A 19,056-nucleotide genomic window follows, 5' to 3' on the forward strand; every position below is an offset into this window, starting at 1 on the left:
AGTGACGGGCGGGGAAGATTATGATTTTTAAAATAGACATATATGAAAAAGCAATAAAGAACAATGTGTCTGAGTGAACGCTGGAAGAGATTAAATGAAAACCTCCGAGACTTGTGATTACGTCCTCCAGAGAAGCCCGCGAGCGAGAGGCTTTGGGATCGGCCAGCTGGCGTGCGGAGGAGCAGGGGCAGAGGCCTGGGAAGGGGCGGGGCAGCCCCGACTGCCGAGAACAAAGGAGGTTACGGAAACACGGCGCACACTGTACAGACCGTACAGAATGGATAGATGACTGACGTTGCCCTCACAGGAAGTGTCCGCCGCGCCTGCCCAGAGAGGAAGTAGGAACCCATAGTCACAGGAAGCGAGCCGGGGAGAGGAAAAAAGATGCACACTTCCTAGACAAGAGACCCCGGTGCCGGCTCCGGCTCTCTGGGCCTCAAGCCGAAAGGAAGAGATACCGGAGAGGTTCTGGTACCCTTTGGGGAGAAGAAGCTGCCATGGAAGAGCCTGCAGCTCCCTCTGAAGCCTCTGAGGCACCTGGGGCATCTGCGGGTGCCGAGGCAGCAGGGGAGGGTGCAACTGGGCCTCCCCTCCGCACGCGCCCGGTCTTCCGGCAATTTTCAGCTGCAGGTCCGGCCCCCTTCCGCACGTCACGTCTGAGGCCTGCCCAGGCTGCAGGGGGAGGGGCTGGGCTCAGTCTCCTGCCGGGCCGGAGTGGTGGCAGCTGGACGAAGCAAGTCACCTGCAGGTATTATCTGCATGGGCTTTGCAAGGAGGGGGAGAACTGTCGTTACTCTCATGACCTCTCGGGCCGGCAGGTGGCCAGGGAGGGCCCTGGTTCTGCAGACCAAGGCCCTAGCACGGCTGCGCAAACTGAGACCCTGCCTCAGGAAGTGGCGGAAGCCCCTCCCGCTGCATCCTCTTGCTCCTTGCCTGTGATTGGCTTGGCTGCTGAGGGGGGTTCCTTTGAAGCTGGGAGAGACAATGCAGGCCTTGCAGCTGCTGGAGGAGCAGGTGCGGAAGGCTGGGAGAATGCCATTGAGTTTGTTCCTGGGCAACCCTACCGGGGCCGCATGTTCCCTGTTGTTCCCAGCGCTCCTCCACAGAGCTCAGTGACTGAGAGGGAACAGATTGCAATGGGCAGGGGGCCGCCGCTTTGCCGGGATGCTGCAATGGGGCAGTGCTTTCGTGGGGAGAGCTGCATGTATCTCCATGGAGAGATATGCGATATGTGTGGGCGTCAGGTCTTGCACCCTCTGGATCCTGTGCAGAGGGAAGACCATATAAAGGCTTGCATTGAAGCACATGAGGAGGATATGGAACTCTCGTTTGCAGTGCAGCGAAGTATGGACAAAGTGTGTGGCATCTGCATGGAGGTTGTCTATGAGAAAGCCAACCCCAGTGATTGCCGCTTTGGCATCCTCTCCAACTGCAACCACACCTACTGTCTTAAGTGTATCCGCAGGTGGAGGACTGACAAACAGTTTGGCAACAGGATCGTCAAGTCCTGTCCACAGTGCAGGGTCACCTCCAACTTTGTCATTCCCAGTGAGTTCTGGGTGGAGGAGGAGGAAGAGAAGCAGAAACTTATTCAGCAGTACAAGGAGGCAATGAGCAACAAGACTTGCAGGTATTTTGCTGAAAGCAGGGGTTTCTGCCCATTTGGAGAGAACTGTTTTTACAAGCATGCAGAACCTGAGGGCCCGGGAGAGGATCCTCAGAGGCAGGGTGCTGGGGAATCCGGTGCTCACTGCAGTCAACTTTTGGAGCCTACTCAGGTGGGAGAGGGTGAGATGCCCTTTAAAAGCGGTAAAAAAGAGCTTGTCATGCTTCGGCTGGCCAATCTGTTGTTTAAGTGTTTTCTTTCACTGGCAGATGATGAGCTTTCTTTCTCAGAGGACCGGTGGGACTTGCTTCATTATGAGCTGGAAAATTTTTTTCAGTTTGAATCTGTGGCATTATGCTGTGGCATGTGGTCTGGTGTGCTAAGGCTCTGCCATCCGCTGTTGCTTGTTTTCTGTTTGTAGTCACATCTATCATTCACAGAGGCTATTGAAGCCATTTTTATAAAGCATCCATCGCTGTTTTCTTGTCCATCCTCATTTCAAGGTTATGGTGCTTTACTGTGGTGAACTGTAACAAAAAGTCCTTAAAGTTATTGTTTGATGCAATGAATATTACTGTAGTTTATGGTTTATTTTGTCATCTCTGTTTTCAACAGGATTGACTCAGTTCTAGTCTAGTGTTTACAGAATTTCCACACTCATTTTGAAGTTCCTCAAGAATAAATGTGACAGGGTGAAGGGAGAAGTCTTAACTGAACAAGGAGCTTTTTTGCTACTACAGCCTTAAGAAATGGACCCTCGCAGGGCCTTTGTGGTACAACTGCTCATCTTTGTTGTTTACATGTCTGTTCCTTCCCTCATTCCCCTTCAAGTGCACTCTTGAACATGTGGTTACTTTGTGGTTTTGTGTTTTACTTGACCAGAACCAGGTGTGTATGTTTACATGTTTTTATCCTGTGAAGCTTGATGTGAAATTATTTATATTTGAAAGTATATATTTAATAATTATGTGTGTGGATATAAATGTTTATAAAAGTTCTATCTTTGAAAATATATATAAAAGATACACCATTATATAATATAGTATCTAGAAGAGCTGGAAGCTGACGGTGAAAAGCTAATAGGTTTTGCTGTTGTGTTGTGTGAGGTGTGTAAATAATCATTCTGTCCTTTTCGCAGGCTCAGTGGTTAGCATCTAATGAAAACAGATATTCACGTGGCTGTGGTCAGTTGTAGCAGACACATATAAATAAAGGATTTACAAATTAAGACATTGGTAATTCCTATGATGGCATTAATAGCTCACTGTGCTATTATACATAAAGAAATGTGTGTTCTCATGCAGTTTAGCACAGTATCATTATTCCTTATAACAGCACAATCAATCCTGAACTCAGATAAACAGTTCCTTGTATTCAATATTTTGTGTTATCTCTAGAAATTAAGAAAAGGGGGCTTTTGACAAGTTTTCAACATATAAGTGACAAGATTGTAAAAGATAGTTGAATAACAAAAGTATTGAAACCAGTTGTAATGTAAGAATGGAAAGATTTAAAAAGTGAAATATATAAAGGGACAGAAACTAAATACAGTAGTGATCCTAAGAACATTGTATGTGCTGCCAAAGTGAGCACATGATCATAAAAATATTATAACACATTACACTATCAGGTTAAATGGATATGGCTTAAAAACTAACACTCCAAGATTATCAGACTTGATTAAAATTAAAATTAAATCGTAAGCTGTTTAAGATGCACAGCTACAATATAAGAATTCAGAAACATTAAAAGTAATAGGATGAAAAAATTAAGTAGCAGTCCTGTGACTTCTGGAATAGGTGAAGTTGATATTAAGTATAAACACATTGCTGGAGATAAACTTAGCATATAAACATTAAATTATAATTTACCTGGAAGATAGAACTTTTCCAGTTTTGTATTCATTTAATTGACCCAGCATCAGATATACAAATAAATAATCGATAAGAAAAATACAAAATTTAAGTGGATAGTTTTCATGCATTTTTTTTCATTAACAGAACAAGCAAATGAAGTAAATTGAACAGCACAGTTTTCAGTTTATCTAATGTAAAATGTATAATGTTCTGTATGGGTTAACTGCAAAAAGTTCTTCTTTTGGCTAAGAGATGAAAATACACCAGATGCATGAGTTCCAGGAGATCCAGACTTCCTGACTATTCAGCAAAGGCAGGGTACATTTACAGAGTTTGTGCCATGCACTAACACTCTCCAAAGCACAAATTTAATTCTCAGACCAAACTTATGAAGTACTTGCCATAATTTTTCTCATAATCCTAATGAGGTAAATAAGGTAGAGAGTTTAAATTACTTGCCCATATGGCCATGACCCATAGGTTTAAATTAGTGGAACCACAAATGGAACTCAGTGGTATATTTGCAGAACACAGGCACCATACTTCCTCTTCCTTCACCTATATGCCCAGGATCACCCGGACCAGCTGAATATTGCTAATGGTAACCTGTGTGCAGTCTTTAAGTATGGATGGTTCAGCCACATGGGACAGATAAATAAGCTCCTAAGAGAATGCGGGGGCTATGGGGCTTTGTCTTTTGTCTTACAGACTCAGAATTTCTCAGTCCTTTACTCGTAATATGCCTCAGCCTCCCAAATTTTACACTGCCTCTCCCTTCTTATAGGAGTCCCAATTTTATTGCTAAGTATTGCAATGCATTTCACTGGCATCTTTGCCATATTTCTTCCATATTGATTCCTCTTATCCAAAGAATTCACCAGTCAAGAGGCTGTGAATGCCTCACAATTACTTTCATGCAGGGTGAGTGATTCCAAATAAAATTCAAACATGCTGGTTACCCCTGAGGCCACCCCAGTCATGCAGGGGAAAGAGGGCTCAGATGATCAAACAACCAAAGAAAAGGACCAGATGGGTCTCTCTCAAAGACTGTACTGACACCAAAGTCTCATGAGCTTTGAATAGTGGCTAAGCTTACTATTAAGGAGGGGTTTTTAAGCTGAGCTTGAAAAGCTTTGAAAACTTTGTTCTAATCTACCTAATGTTCTGAAATAGCATGTTTTTATTCAAATATCATCTTGTAACAAGCATAATAAAGTTCAGGAGATACAGTAGAACAAGAATTGGCAGAAGATATAGTGGTTTTGGTGACAATGAATAGAACTAGAATCCTGACTCTGCTTCTTAACAACCATGAAGTCTGGAACAAGTTACTTAAATTTTCTATACCTCATTTTTTTTTTCTAATATAAGAACTGGGTACAGTACCACCTATTTGCAGGGTTGTTATGATGATCAGATGTAATCTGGACAAGGAACTTGAAACATAGATGGTATTTTTAAAGTGGCATGTGTAAAAGTAGTATTTATATGTGTTTGTGACCTCAGAAGAGCTTGTGCAAGAATTAATACTCCACGTAGTTTTTCTCTTTGGGAATCTTTGGAACTTGTGTTAAAGTAACATTATTACTTTATGATTTTTTGTAGCATGGGCGCACATTACCTTTATAGTCATAATTTCAAAAAGATTGAGTAATTTTTCAACAAAAGTCATTCAGATAAAACTAAAAATGTGCTATTCTTGAAATACAGTAAGCAACAATAAAAATATGTATTATTTGTGATTGATGTCTACATGAGGAAAATAAATAAAATAATGTTTAAAAAATGGGATTTTCTGTTCCCCCATCAGCTCATTCAGAGGTCAAATAAAGGGATGTCATTGCCATCAGGTCTGGGAAAAGTGTTCCAAGGGCTTGCTCATGAAGACAGCAGGGTCACTCCTGTTGCAGTCAGAAACAAAGGAGCCCTTGCCACACAAAAGTTTGCTTTGTGAGTGATTTAGAGTGTGTGATGGACCCCCCACTAGGATTCTTAGGAATATGCTAACATTTTATCTAGTAAGGGGGGGTTATCTAGTATTCCTCTGCTCAAGCATATGGGAATCACTTTGTCTCATATGCCATTGAATCCATTTACTGAATTTCAAGAACTTAAAACATTTCCAGTCCATAGTTTGCATCCATATGCTTTTTTATTTTGCACTTTTGTAAACATCTTGGGGGTGTGTTTTTTCACAGTAGATGCTGAACTTCTCAACCTCAGTGTGAGTTGGAGTTGGGGTGGGGATGGGTAAAGGGAGTCTTGGAAAATAACCCAGCACTAAAGCAAAAAAAAAAAAAAAATGCATGTAAGGATTTTTGCCATAAAAATATATAGTACATTACATTTTCCAGTGTTGTATGGAGACTAACAAAAAAATAACTCTCAGGGGTGCCTGCCTGGGTGGTTGAGCATCTGCCTTCTGCTCAGGTCATGATCCCATGATCCCAGGGTCCTGGAATCGAGCCCCACATCAGGCTCCTTGCTTGGCAGAGAACCTGCTTATCCCTCTGCCTACTTGTGTGCGCTCTCTCTCTCTCTGAAAAATATAAATAAAACATCTAAAAAACATAGCTATCAGATCATAATGAAACTGTCAATTACATGAGAAATTAGTCTGGCAATATTCTCCGATGTCAGTACAAAAAATTAGCCACTACCAAGTGAAGCTTCTTTTATACATTTCTTTTAAAATAATTAGATGAAAGAATGGATTCAAAATAATATAGCAGGATATATAATAAAAAGTTATACTATAATTTGTAGGATGGTGCTGAATCTCTGATCAGAATAAAACTAATTTTTAAATACTAATATACAGTGTCTAGAAAGACAAATCACAAATAGGTATTTAAATCTGTAAATTTTAAAGAAATTACACAGAGGTAAGAGAAAGAATTAAGAATGACATTAGGAGAAGGAAAGGAAAAATGACGAGGGGGAAATCAGAGGGGGGAGACAAACCATGAGAGACTATAGACTCCAAGAAACAAACAGGGTTTTAGAGGGGAGGGAGATGGGGGGGCAGGTTGGCCGGGTGGGGGTATTAAAGAGGGCACATATTTCACAGAGCACTGGATATTAAATGTAAACAATGAATCTGGGAACACTATATCAAAAACTAATGACATACTGTATGGTGACTAAGATAACATAATAAAAGATAATAAAATATATTCAATAAAATATAAGAAATGATTAAAGCAAAAATTAGTGGATCAGAAAATAGAAATATAAAAATCAAAACTACCCTGATGATGACCGATGTTGAGTACCTTTTCATATGTCTGTTAGCCATCTGTATGTCTTGTTAGAAAAATCTCTGTTCATATCTTCTTCCCATTTTTAATTTCTAAATTTTTAAATTTTTAATATATTCAGTTTTTAGGTGTTGAGTTTTGTAAGTTTTACAACTTATTCATATATTTTATGTACTCATTCCTTAGCATATATGTCATTTGCAGATATCATCTCCCATTCTGTAGCTTGCCTTTTGGTTTTATTGATTGTTTCCTTCACTGTACAGACACTATTTATTTATTTGACACAGAGAGAGAGAGCACAAGCAGGGGAAGGGCTGGCAGAGGAAGAGGGAGAAGCATGCTCCCCAGTAATCAGCGAATCTGATGCAGGACTCGATCCCAGGACCCTGGGATCATGACCTGAGCTGAACCTACTGAGCCACCCAGGAAAGGCACCCAGAGACTTTTTATTTTGATGAAGTTCCAATCATTTATTTTTGCTTTTGTTTCTCTTGCCTCAGGAGACATACCTAGTAAGAAGTTGCTACAGGTGATGTCATAGAGTTACTGCCTGTGTTCTTATTTAGGATTTTTATGATTTCAGTTCTCCTATCTAGGTCTTTAATCCATTTTGAAATTTTTTTTTGGATGGTGTAAGAAAATGATCCAGTTTCATTCATTCTTCTGCATGTTGCTGTCTGGTTTTTCTAACACCAGTTGTTTAAGAAACTTTTTTCCGTTGGATACTCTGTCCTGCTTTGTCAAAGATTAATTGACCATATAGTTGTAGGTTCATTTCTGGGTTTTCCATTCTGTTCTACAGATCTATGTGTCTATTTTTTGTGCCAGTACCATACTGTTCTGATCTCTTGTAATACTTGAAGTCTGGGATTGTGATACCTCCAGCTTTGTTTTTCTTTTTCAAGATTTCTTTGGCTTTTGGGGGCCTTTTTTGGTCCCACACAAATTTAGGATAGTTTGTGCTAGTTCTGTGAAAAAAAGCTATTTGTGTTTTGATAAGGTTTGCATTACATTTATAGGTTGTATTGGGTAGTATATGTATACTTTTTTTAATGCACACAGAAAAACATGTAACTAAGAAAGTAAATAAAGGAGATGAATGAAGAAGTTAAATAATAGAGACTAAAATATTACATATTAAGGCTGATTTGAGTTTTTGCAGACAATTTATAAAATAAACCATTATCTAAATTAAGAAAATCTGAGGAAAAATAGAAACAAAAATCACTTATACAATCACACACATACACAGTCATGCACACACATATACACTTATCCAATAGGAAGAATTCACCACAATCTGAGATTCTTGTAAAGATATATAAGAAAAAACATTACTCAATCAGATGCCAATTAATTGCAATATCTGAGAGAAATGATAATTTTCTAGGCAAATATAATTAAGCATTGACTACAAAATACATTAAAATGTAACCTGTCATTTAACATATAATTCATAAAATATTTCATAGTATGCAGTTTAACCTAAAAAATAGGAATTTCATAAAACCTTCAAAGAACAAATAACTTCAGTGCTATTTTACACAATTCAAAAATTATAAAAAGGAACATGGTTTTATTTTCTGTTTTAGTCTTACTGAGATATAATTGACATATGACATTGTATAAGTGTAAAGTGTAAATTTAATTATTTGATGTAACAATATATTGCAAAATGATTGCAACAAATTTAGTTAACATTCCTCCCCTCTCATATGGTGAGAACTTTTAAAAAATCTACTCTTAGCAACTTTGAAGTATAGGATACACTATCATTAGCTATAGTCATCATGTTGGGTTCTTTTTTTTTCTTTTTTCTTTTTTTTAATATTCCATATATGAATGTGATCGTATAATTTTCTCTGTCTAATTTATTTCACATATCACAATTGTAATGCCTCAGGGATCATCCACATTGTTTCAGATGGCAGACTTTACTTTTGCTTTATGGCAAAATAATATTCCACTGTATGATACAATGATTATACCAAGTATAACCAAGATAGTACACACACACACACACACACACACACACGCACGCACACACACTAGTGGTCAAGATTATGAAAATGAAAAGGGCAAAAAATAAATATTATTTAAAGCCAGAATAAATTATTTCAGCATTTTTTATCCTTTTAATAAGTCAAAGAAAAGTAGTCATGTAATCGTCTCCATTAACCAGGCAAAAATAAATAGATTCCCTCTCTTTACTGCCAGTTCACATTATAGTTGATCCTCAAAGAATACAGGGTTGGGGTGCCGTACCTCCTCTCTGTGAAGTGATAAATCTACGTGATCCACATGTAACGTTTGACTCTCAAAACTCCTGACTACTAAAAGCCTACTGTTGACCAGAAGCCTTATCAATAATATAAACAGTTGATTAACACATATCTCGTGTGCTATATGTATTATATACCATATTCTTAGAGTAAAGTAAACTAGAGAAAAAAAATGTTACTGAGGAAATTATAAGGAAGAGAAAATATGTTTACAATACTATACTGTATTTTTTTTAAAATCCTCATATAATTGGGCCTGCACCATTCAAACCTGTGTTGTTCTAGAATCAGCTGTATTTTGATGATCAATGCAATTGCATATAACCAAAAAAAGAAGAGACACAAACTTCAAATGAAAGTATAAATTTATTTCTCTGAGCATAATGCAATATTTTATGTTGAAAATCCAAAACTGTACAGAAAATTTCAAAAGATAAAAATCAGTAAGGTGCTTAAAAATACTAAGTTTCAGGGGCACCTGGGTGGCTCAGTGGATAAAGGCCCTCTGCCTTGGGCTCAGGTTATGATCCCAGGGTACTGGAATGGAGTCCCACATCAGACTCTCTGCTTGGCAGGGAGCCTTCTTCCCCCTCTCTCTCTGCCTGCCTCTCTGCCTACTTGTGATCTCTGTCTGTCAAATGAATAAATAAAATCTTTAAAAATAATAAGTTTCATATATAAAATGACAAGCATATAGAAAATGTAATAAAATGTATTTTTTAATGGAAACTCATTTTAAGTGGATAGGATTAAACTTAAATCTGAAGAAAAAGCTGCAAAATAAAGAAAAGCTGATTAAACACATGAAGTATTCTGAAAGAGTACTTGAAGAAATAAAAATATATGCCATAGAATTTGATAGGGCACAGACATTATCACTGTGTCATTTAATTTAATTTATGGAGTTAATAAAATTCTAATAATGTACTGCTTTGGAATAAATTTTTGTGTCCCTTCAAATTCATATATTGAAGCCCTAATCTCCAGTGTGATTGTATTTGGAATTGGGGCCTTTCTGAGGTAATTTGATCATGAGGTTGGAACCCTCAAAAGTGACATTAGTGTCATCATGAGAAGAGATGAGAAAGACAATCTGTCTCTGTCCACAATATGAGGGTATTGCTAGAAGATGGCCATCTTCAAACCAGAACGAAGGCTCTCACCAAGAACCCAACCAACCATGTTGGACTTTCAGCCTCCAGAACTTTGAGCAATACATGTTTGTTGTTTAAGCCACCCAGTCTGATATTCTACTATAGCAGCCTGAAGTAAGACAGAAGTTGGTACCAAAAAAATGAGGTGATGCTGTAACAAACACCTAAAAATATGGAAGTGGTTTTGGAACTGGTAAGAGGCTGGAAGAGTTTTGAGGTACATGTTAGAAAAACAATACTCCTGTGAAGAGACTTTTTTTGGTCATTTTTTAAGTTTTATTTTTTCAGTGTTCCAAGATATATTGTTTCTGCACCACACCCAGTGCTTCATGCAATATGTACCCTCCATAATACCCACCACCAGGCTAACCCATTCCCCCCACCCCTCTACCCCCTCCCCTCCAAAACCCTCAGTTTGTTTCCAGAGTTCACAGTCTCTCATGGTTCATCTCCCTCTCCAATTTCCCCCCAACTCACTTCTCTCCATCTCTCCATGTAACTTCATGTTATTCCTTATGCTCCACAAATAAGCAAACCATATGATAATTGATTCTCTCTGCTTGACTTATTTCACTCAGCATAATCTCCTCCAGTCCTGTGCATGTTGATTCAAAAGTTGGGTATTCATCCTTTCTTTCTTTTTTTTTTTAATTTTTTTTTTATTTATTTAACAGAGAGAAACCACAACTAGGCAGAGAGGCAGGCAGAGAGAGAGGAGGAAGCAGGCTCCCTGTGGAGCAGAGAGCCCGATGTGGGGCTCGATCCCAGGACCCTGGGATCATGACCTGAGCTGAAGACAGAGGCTTTAACCCACTGAGCCACCCAGGTGCCCCGGGTATTCATCCTTTCTGATGGAGGCATAATACTCCATTGTATATATGGATCGTATCTTCTTTATCCATTTGTCTGTTGAAGGGCATCTTGGCTCTTCCACAGTTTGGTGATTGTGGCCATTACTGTGAGGAGACTTTCGATAGTAACTGGTGAAAGTTCAGAAAGGAAAGAGGAGAGCTGTAGGGGGATCTTATATATTTTTGGATCAGAACTACATATAAAATGTTGGTAGAAATAAGGATGGTAATGGACATTCTGTGAGGTTTCAGATGCGAATAAGGAGAAAATGTGATTTGTGTTATAAAGTAGCAAATAATTTGGCTGAATTGTGTTTATGTAAGAGTGTTTTGTAAGAATTTAGAAGTGACAAAGTGGAGATTTAACTGAGGAAATTTGTAAGCAAAGTGTTGAAGGAGCACCTTGGCTCCTCCTGATTACATGCAGCAAAATGTGAGAAGAGAGAAATGAATTGAAGACAGAATTGTTAAGCAAAAAGGAACTAGGAAATAAAGATTTGGAAAATTATCAGCCTGTCCATATTACAAAAATAAGGAAGTGTCTTTTTTTTAAGATTTTATTTATTTATTTGACAGAGATCACAAGTATGGAGAGAGGCAGGCATAGAGAGAGAGAGAGGAGGAAGCAGGCTCCCTGCCAAGCAGAGAGCCCAATGCGGGGCTCGATCCTGGGACCCTGGGATCATGACCTGAGCGAAAGGCAGAGGCTTTAACCTACTGAGCCACCCAGGCACCCCAGGAAGTGTCTTTAGAAGAAAAAATTAAAGGTGTGGCAGACCAACTACCTAGTGACAAGGTTAGTGTGAAAGTGAACCATGGACTTAATCAGCTGCCCCAACAGGTACACTGCCAATCTGAGGTTAAGGGAACAGAGAGATAAGACAGAATGAAGGAAGGCTGTCAGAATTTTTGGATTTTACAAGGCAGGACTATAAGAGCTATTTGGCTCAACATGCTCTATTCTTCAAGACAAGGGAAGAATGACCCCAAAAGTCATTCAGAGTTCATCAGAGATGCTTCCTCAGTTTCAAGAGAGGGTGCCGTTACCTTGGTTTCAACAGGCCATACAGCCTTTGCACTAAACTGTGGAGATGGAGCTGCCTAGAACCTTGGGGGCCTGATCCCTACTTGGCCAAGCCCTGGGGGTTTGACCCCTAACTAACAGAGCTTTGGGGAGAGGACCACTGGCCCACTGGGTCGGGAAAACACACCACAGAGCTAAAGAAGATTATTCTCAAACCCTAAGACGCAGAGTTTGCCTCATTAGGTTTTGGGCTTGTTTGGGATCTGTCACCCCCTCCTTCTTTCCTCTTTCTAACTTTTGAAATAGGAATGTTTATCCTATGCCTGCCCAACCATTGTATTTTTGAAAGCACATAACTTGTTTCATTTAACAAGTTCACAGTTGGAGAGTAATTGTGCCTCACAAACTCAGGTAAATGGTACCTGAGTTTCATCCATATCAGATTTAGAGGATATTTACATGAAATTTTTGACTTTCGACCTTTGAGTTGATGACAGATGAGTTAATATCTTGGGGGCTGTTGGATAGAGTGAATTTAGTTTGCATGTGAGAATTTTGTCTGGAGGCAGAATGCTCCATACTGAAAGTTTGTTTTCCCCCAAAATTCATATATTGAAGACCTAATCTCCATTGTGATGGTGTTTGCAGGTGGGACCACTGGGAGGTAATTTGGAAGTGTGGATATGAGGATACAGGTAAAAGGTGGCCATCTGCAAACCAGGGAGTGGGCCCTCACAAAGAGCCCTACCATGCTGGTGCAACTAGTCTCAGATGTTCAGGCTCCAAAACAGTTAAAAACAAGTGTTTTTTGTTTAACCGGCCTAATCTGTGATATTCTGTTATAGTACCCCAAACAGAGTAAGACAAGTAAAAATCGCTCATGTATAGCTGAAGTAAATACATACATACATAAAACCATTGTGAAAGCTTATATGAAGAAATGCCAGTAGAACTTGAACATTTTAGAACTGAAAAATAGCCAGTCTTGAAACCAGATCTTTTTTTTTTTGTAATTAACATATAATGCATTATTTGCCCCACGGGTACAGGTCTGTGAATCAACAGGCTTAACGCATTTCACAGCACTCACCATAGCACATACCTTCCCCAATGTCCTTAACCCAGGAACCCTACCAGATCTTAAAACAGTATTGTTTGTCAGCATTATGAAGAGGAAGGTATTAGCACTTGAATTGAGAGGAAAATATACATTAAAAAAAAGGTTCAGGGGCACCAGGTTCAAGGTGGTTCAGTTGGATAAGCACCTGATTCTTGGTTTCAGCTCAGGTCATGAGATCTAGCCCCGTGTAAGGCTTCACACTCAGCATGGAGTCTGCTTGAGATTCTCTCTCTCCCTCTGCCTTTCTCCCACTCATGCTCTCTCTCTCTCTAAAATAAATAAATAAAATATATGTTTTAAAAACGTTCAGAAATGGACACAGATACACATGGGGATTGAGTTTATGATAAAGATTATAAGAAAAATAATTTGGATTATTTAATAAAAACTGTTAAGTAAACAGGTGTAATCTTGAAAACTAATATATAGGATTCATATATCATACATTACATCAGTATAAATTCCACTTACATCAAAATATAAATTTAATTGTGAAGCCAAAAACTGCAGAAACAACATAGGATAATGTTTTTTTTTTCCCTTTTAAAATCTTGGAGTCAAAAATGTCTATGACATGATTGACAGAAGTCTTAGAGAAAAATTTTTCTTTTAGATTTTATTTATTTATTTAACAGAGAGAGAGATCACAAGTAGGCATAGAGGCAGGCAGAGACAGAGAGGGAAGCAGGCTCCCTGCTGAGCAGAAAGCCCAATGCGGGGCTCCATCTCAGGACACTGAGATCATGACCTGAGCTGATGGCGGAGGCTTAACCCACTGAGTCACCCAGGCGCCCCTTGACAATAACTGTAAGTGATTGCATGGACCTTACTATGCTCCAGGTTCTGTCCTAGGATACATTATATCATGCAATGCCTCCAACCATCCTAATAGGTAAGTACTGTTGTTATCCCCTTGTAACGGCTGAGAAAACAAGCTCAGGAGGTTAAAAGATGTGCCCATGGTCACGAGGTTGGTGACATCTGACTCCTGAGCCCATTCTTTCAGCAAATGTGACCAACTTAAAGTCACTAACAGGTTTGACATGAACAAGAGCAGAACCAAGTATCAGAGTACAAAAAAAAAAAAATGGAATTCATAAAACAAGGCAAGATCTTATTTCCATAATTTATAAAGTGATCTAATAAAGTAAAAAGACCAACAACTTAATAAAAAGTTGCAAAACATATTGAGTAGACCTTGAACAGGAAACAAAGTGTAAATAGGTTTAAAGACAAGAAAAGTTTTAAACATCATTAATCATAATGCGTATTTAAACTGCATAGCATTTCAATTTTCTTTCAGTTTGTCAAAGACCCAAATGTTGGAAAGCACACTGTAGTGAAAGCTTGGGAAATAGGCATTCACATTTTGCTTGTAAGAGTGTAATTGGTACAATTTCCATAAAGGAAAACTTGATGATATCAATCAAATCATAAATTCACATATACATACTTCTTGGCCAGTCATATTTAAATGTTATTTACAGTTATATTCTACATGTATTAAATAATTCAAGTACAATGATGTTAATTACAGCTTTTGTTATCCAGTAAAAGATTGGAAATGACTATAAAAATCTGAGAGTAACTGTTTAAAAGTGGCATAGACATACAGAGGCATATTATGAAGTTATATTTTAAAAGTAAACAAGCGGGCGCCTGGGTGCCTCAGTGGGTTAAGCTGCTACTTCGGCTCAGGTCATGATCTCAGGGTCCTGGGATCAAGTCCCGCATCGGGCTCTCTGCTCAGCAGGGAGCCTGCTTCCCTCTCACTCTCTCTGCCTGCCTCTCTGCCTACTTGTGATCTCTGTCAAACAAATAAATAAAATCTTTAAAAAAAAAAGTAAACAAGCAAAAAAAAGCATGAGGAAATCTGCATGGGCTAACCTGGAAACATAGTGGTAAGTAGGAATTAAATGTACAGAAGTTTATAGAATTATGTCACTTGCCTATAAAGTCAGTAATAATTACATGCACTGTCTTTGAGTATATATAAATATGCTATATATATAATATATAGAAATATATTTGTTTTGCAGTTTTGCTTATGTGTGAATAAAAGTCTCCTGATAAATCATTTGTATGTGAAATAATGTGTGTTTTAAAAATATGTACACATACAAATGTATATATTTAGACAGATATACAGTTGACATTTAAACAATGCCGGGGTTAGGAGCACCAGCCCTCACACAGTTGAAAACCCATGTATGACTTCTGACTGATGCTCTAAAAACTTCTGTTGCCTAGAAGATTTATTGTAACAATCACAATTAACACATACTTTGCATGTTATATGCATTATGTACTGTATTCTTACAATAACATCTAACTTTTCTTATTTTTTCAGTGTTTCTAGGCTACATGATTCATCTGTAAGCTTTTTTAAATTGCCACAAATCTCCAAAACATTTTGCAGTATATGCATTGACAAGAATTTGCATATAATTGGATCCATGCAGTTCAAACCCATGTTGTTCAAGGGTTAACTATACATACACATGCATATACATATTTGTGTGTAAATAATATATATAATTAAGGGACACCTGGGCGGCTCAGTGGGTTAAGCCTCTGCCTTCCACCCAGGTCATGATCTCAGGGTCCTGAGATCGAGTCCCACATTGGGCTCCTTGCTCAGCAGGAAACCTGCTTTTCCCTCTGCCTCTGCCTGCCATTCTGCCTGCCTGCGCTCTCTCTCTCTCTCTCTCTCTGAAAAATAAATAAATGAAATATTTTTAAAAGAATATATATAATTAAGTAAATACACACACAGGAGACTATGTGCAATTACCTCCTGATTTTTGGTTTGTGTTACAGCACTTGCTTTTACAAAAGATCTACATTTGTACTTGATTTCACTAACTGAAAGAATCCAAAGAGAATTTTCAATTTTACCAAAAAAAAAGGTGAAAATCAAAAACAGTGTTCAGCATTTGTTTTGCAGGGAGCCATTATATAGTCAGAGCACTCCTACACTAGATAGGGTGACCGCACCAAACTCCTTTCAAGGGAACAACATTCAGCATGTCAGCATCAAGACACTATCGCTTTGAATTGTGTCTGGGAGCATCTGTACTTAATCTCTATTTATTTTGTGCATCCATTAGCAAGATGTGTCCTATGGTATCAGAAACCCTAAGAGAGTTTACTTTTTGGGTCTGGGAATATTCAAAAAGTATTTCCATGCAAAGGAATGGCAGTTGCTTTTTTACGCCATTTTGTTGAAGAAATTTTAAAGGAACAGTCTACTTTTGGATACTGGGGGAAATTGTATACATATACATATACAAATGTGTGTAAAATAAAATAAACACAGGCCTGAAAATTAAATGTTAAGGGTGAGTACATTTAATTTAGTTCCTTTATGAGTGTGGGTTGTATGAAGAAAATATGTGAAAATATGATTAATTAGAGTCCAGTGAGAAAAATTGTTCAAATGGTTTCAGCCAAACACAGCACACTGTCATTGTAGGGATCAAGCAATGACTCACTGGTCATCACCATGGCAACAGAGCTGACTCTCAGGGCTCCTACAGATGTAGACATAGGTTTACTGATGAGGCTTCGTACTGTCTGCTATTGATAGGTCAATATATAACTCAGATACATAGATCTTTATATTGAATATTCTATATTCTCCTGATCCTCTCTAAGCAAGGTGTTTTTTGGAAAAAATACTATAATAGTAGAATTATGAAGTGGTAAAAGAATAAAAAATAATACATTTGTAAGAATGTAAGAAAGAAGAAAAGGGGACATAGCACAAATAAGAACAATAGAAAGTAACTAGTAATACTGGAAATTAAATGCAAGTGGTCCAAAAGGAAGATTTTCTAAGTTTATTTATATTAGACAAAGCTAATTTTAAGGAAAAGATGTTAGCAGAGAAAATTGCGATGTGCCAGGAAGAGCATTTTAAATTTGTGGTCAAATGATTATATAGCATCAGAAAATACAAAGACATGATTATATAACATCCAGAATATCCTGCAGTCTTTTATGGCCAACAGTTTAGAGATGCTGAGTCTACACTTACTCCAGATCAAAAAAGTTGGAAGAAGAGCTAATGGGGGAAATCCAGGTATCCACAAGATAGTAGATATTTATTTTTAAATATTTATTTTAGAGACAGAGAGAAGGGGATGGGGGCAGAGGGAGAGGGAGAGAGAAACCCGAGCAGACCATACTAAGTGCGTAACGGAAGAAGGGCTCAACCTCAAAGCCCTGAGATCATGATCTAAGTGGAAACCAAGAGTTGGTGCTTAATCGACTGTGCCAGTCAGGTGCCCCGGTAGTAGATATTTTCAATACCATGTGCAGTAATTTATGTAAAATGCAAGAATGGACAATTTGAATAACACTTTGAGTAACTATAAGAGTAATACAGTGAACATTATGGAATTGTCATGTTTAGAACCTTACACTCATCAAATGGAAAAAAAAAATCACTGTTCATGGTACAGATAAAAAAGGAATTTGACTGGGCCAGAAGCTCTGACCCAGAAGCTTTTGTTTTTCTGGTGAAAATAGATACCTTCCAATAAGATTGCCATGTAGTAGACAATGTACAAATAAGTCTATAAGGATGGTCTCATTCTCACAATACTGAGTAGTGTACTATTCAGATCAGATAATGAGGCAGGGAGAAGTTAAGCACTTTGCCCATAGATAGGCCCACATCCAGAAATCTGTGGAGCCAGGATTTGAACCTGGCTTGTCTGATTTCAGAACTCTTGAGTTGACTGCCTCCTCTCGTTCTTCCAACCCTTTTGCTCCGGAGTGAGTGTATGTGTGGAACAGGAATGGGTGTCCTAAAAACAGACAGACAAAAAACCTGCATGGAAAAACCAACACATGTATCTCTTCTCTGTAGATGGGCCAGCCACAAAAATAAGGACTGAGTATCTCTAAACTGCTGGCCATAAAAGACTGTGGGATATTCTGGATGTTATCTTTTCATCTTCTCTGTCTCTGGAGAGGCGGTCATCTGTTCCACTGCCTTGACTCTGCCTAGTTAATTAGATTTGTACAACAGCGCTCCTCTTGCTATGCTTCTTTGTTTCCTGGGACAATGGTTCAGCTTCATTAACTGTGGCTTTTGCTATTTCTTCCAACATTGCCTCTTCCAGAATGGTGTTACCCAAATGGTTAACAAAAAATGATAGTTAGGGTCATCTGGGAAGCAGGCACCAAGAGAAAGTTGAATATGAAAAGATTTTACTTGGGTAAACTTCTATCTGAAAAAAATGGCGAGAGGCCTAGGAAGACTGGGAGATAATCAGAAAAATCTGATTGCAAATGAAGGACAGAGAGAACAAAGGTAGAATGGAAGCATCCTAGACTGCTGTGAAGTCTAGTGGAGTCTCAAAAGGACATCCATAAGTCTTAAGCCACAGTCCATCATCACTGGAGTTCCACATCTTTCAGAAATAGATGTATCCACATTCAGTCATTAGCTTGGAGCAGCCCGTGGGAAGTATGACTTTGATATAAATGCAACAATGAATTTCAAAGAACAGTAGTTACGGCCCTTGGTCAATTAAACTCATTATAGTTGGAGTATTTCAGTTGCATTCTCATGACTGGTCAAATGAGCCAGAAGACTCATTTCACCTGTGCTGTGATGCATGGTGACAAGCATATAATGAGATTTTAATCATGACCCAGCCATTAATACATTAAGATTCTTAACAGAGTTTACCTTTTAGGGCTTTGATTAGCCAAGCATCTATAGAATGAGACCAATCTCATGTTTCCTTACTCTGTAGTAATAAAAGCAGGCATTCCAAAAAATAAGGGCAGTGTAGTACGCTAGGGCAGTTAGGACAGATCTAAAGAAGAGGCATTTAGGCTGGACCTTGACAGTTTGTGGATTTTCTCCTATGCTACGTTCCTCT

General features: G+C 38.5%; 1 protein-coding gene across 1 annotated transcript; it reads left to right on the forward strand.

The window, feature by feature from the left end:
- Positions 1–497: 497 nt before the first annotated feature.
- On the forward strand, positions 498–2,027 carry MKRN3 (makorin ring finger protein 3). Its single transcript, XM_046010318.1, has one exon. The coding sequence runs from the start codon at positions 498–500 to the stop codon at positions 2,025–2,027; it is 1,530 nt and encodes a 509-aa protein (XP_045866274.1).
- The last annotated feature ends 17,029 nt before the right edge of the window (positions 2,028–19,056 follow it).

Source organism: Meles meles, chromosome 6 (genome assembly GCF_922984935.1).
Source record: "Meles meles chromosome 6, mMelMel3.1 paternal haplotype, whole genome shotgun sequence".
Lineage (NCBI taxonomy): Eukaryota > Metazoa > Chordata > Mammalia > Carnivora > Mustelidae > Meles > Meles meles.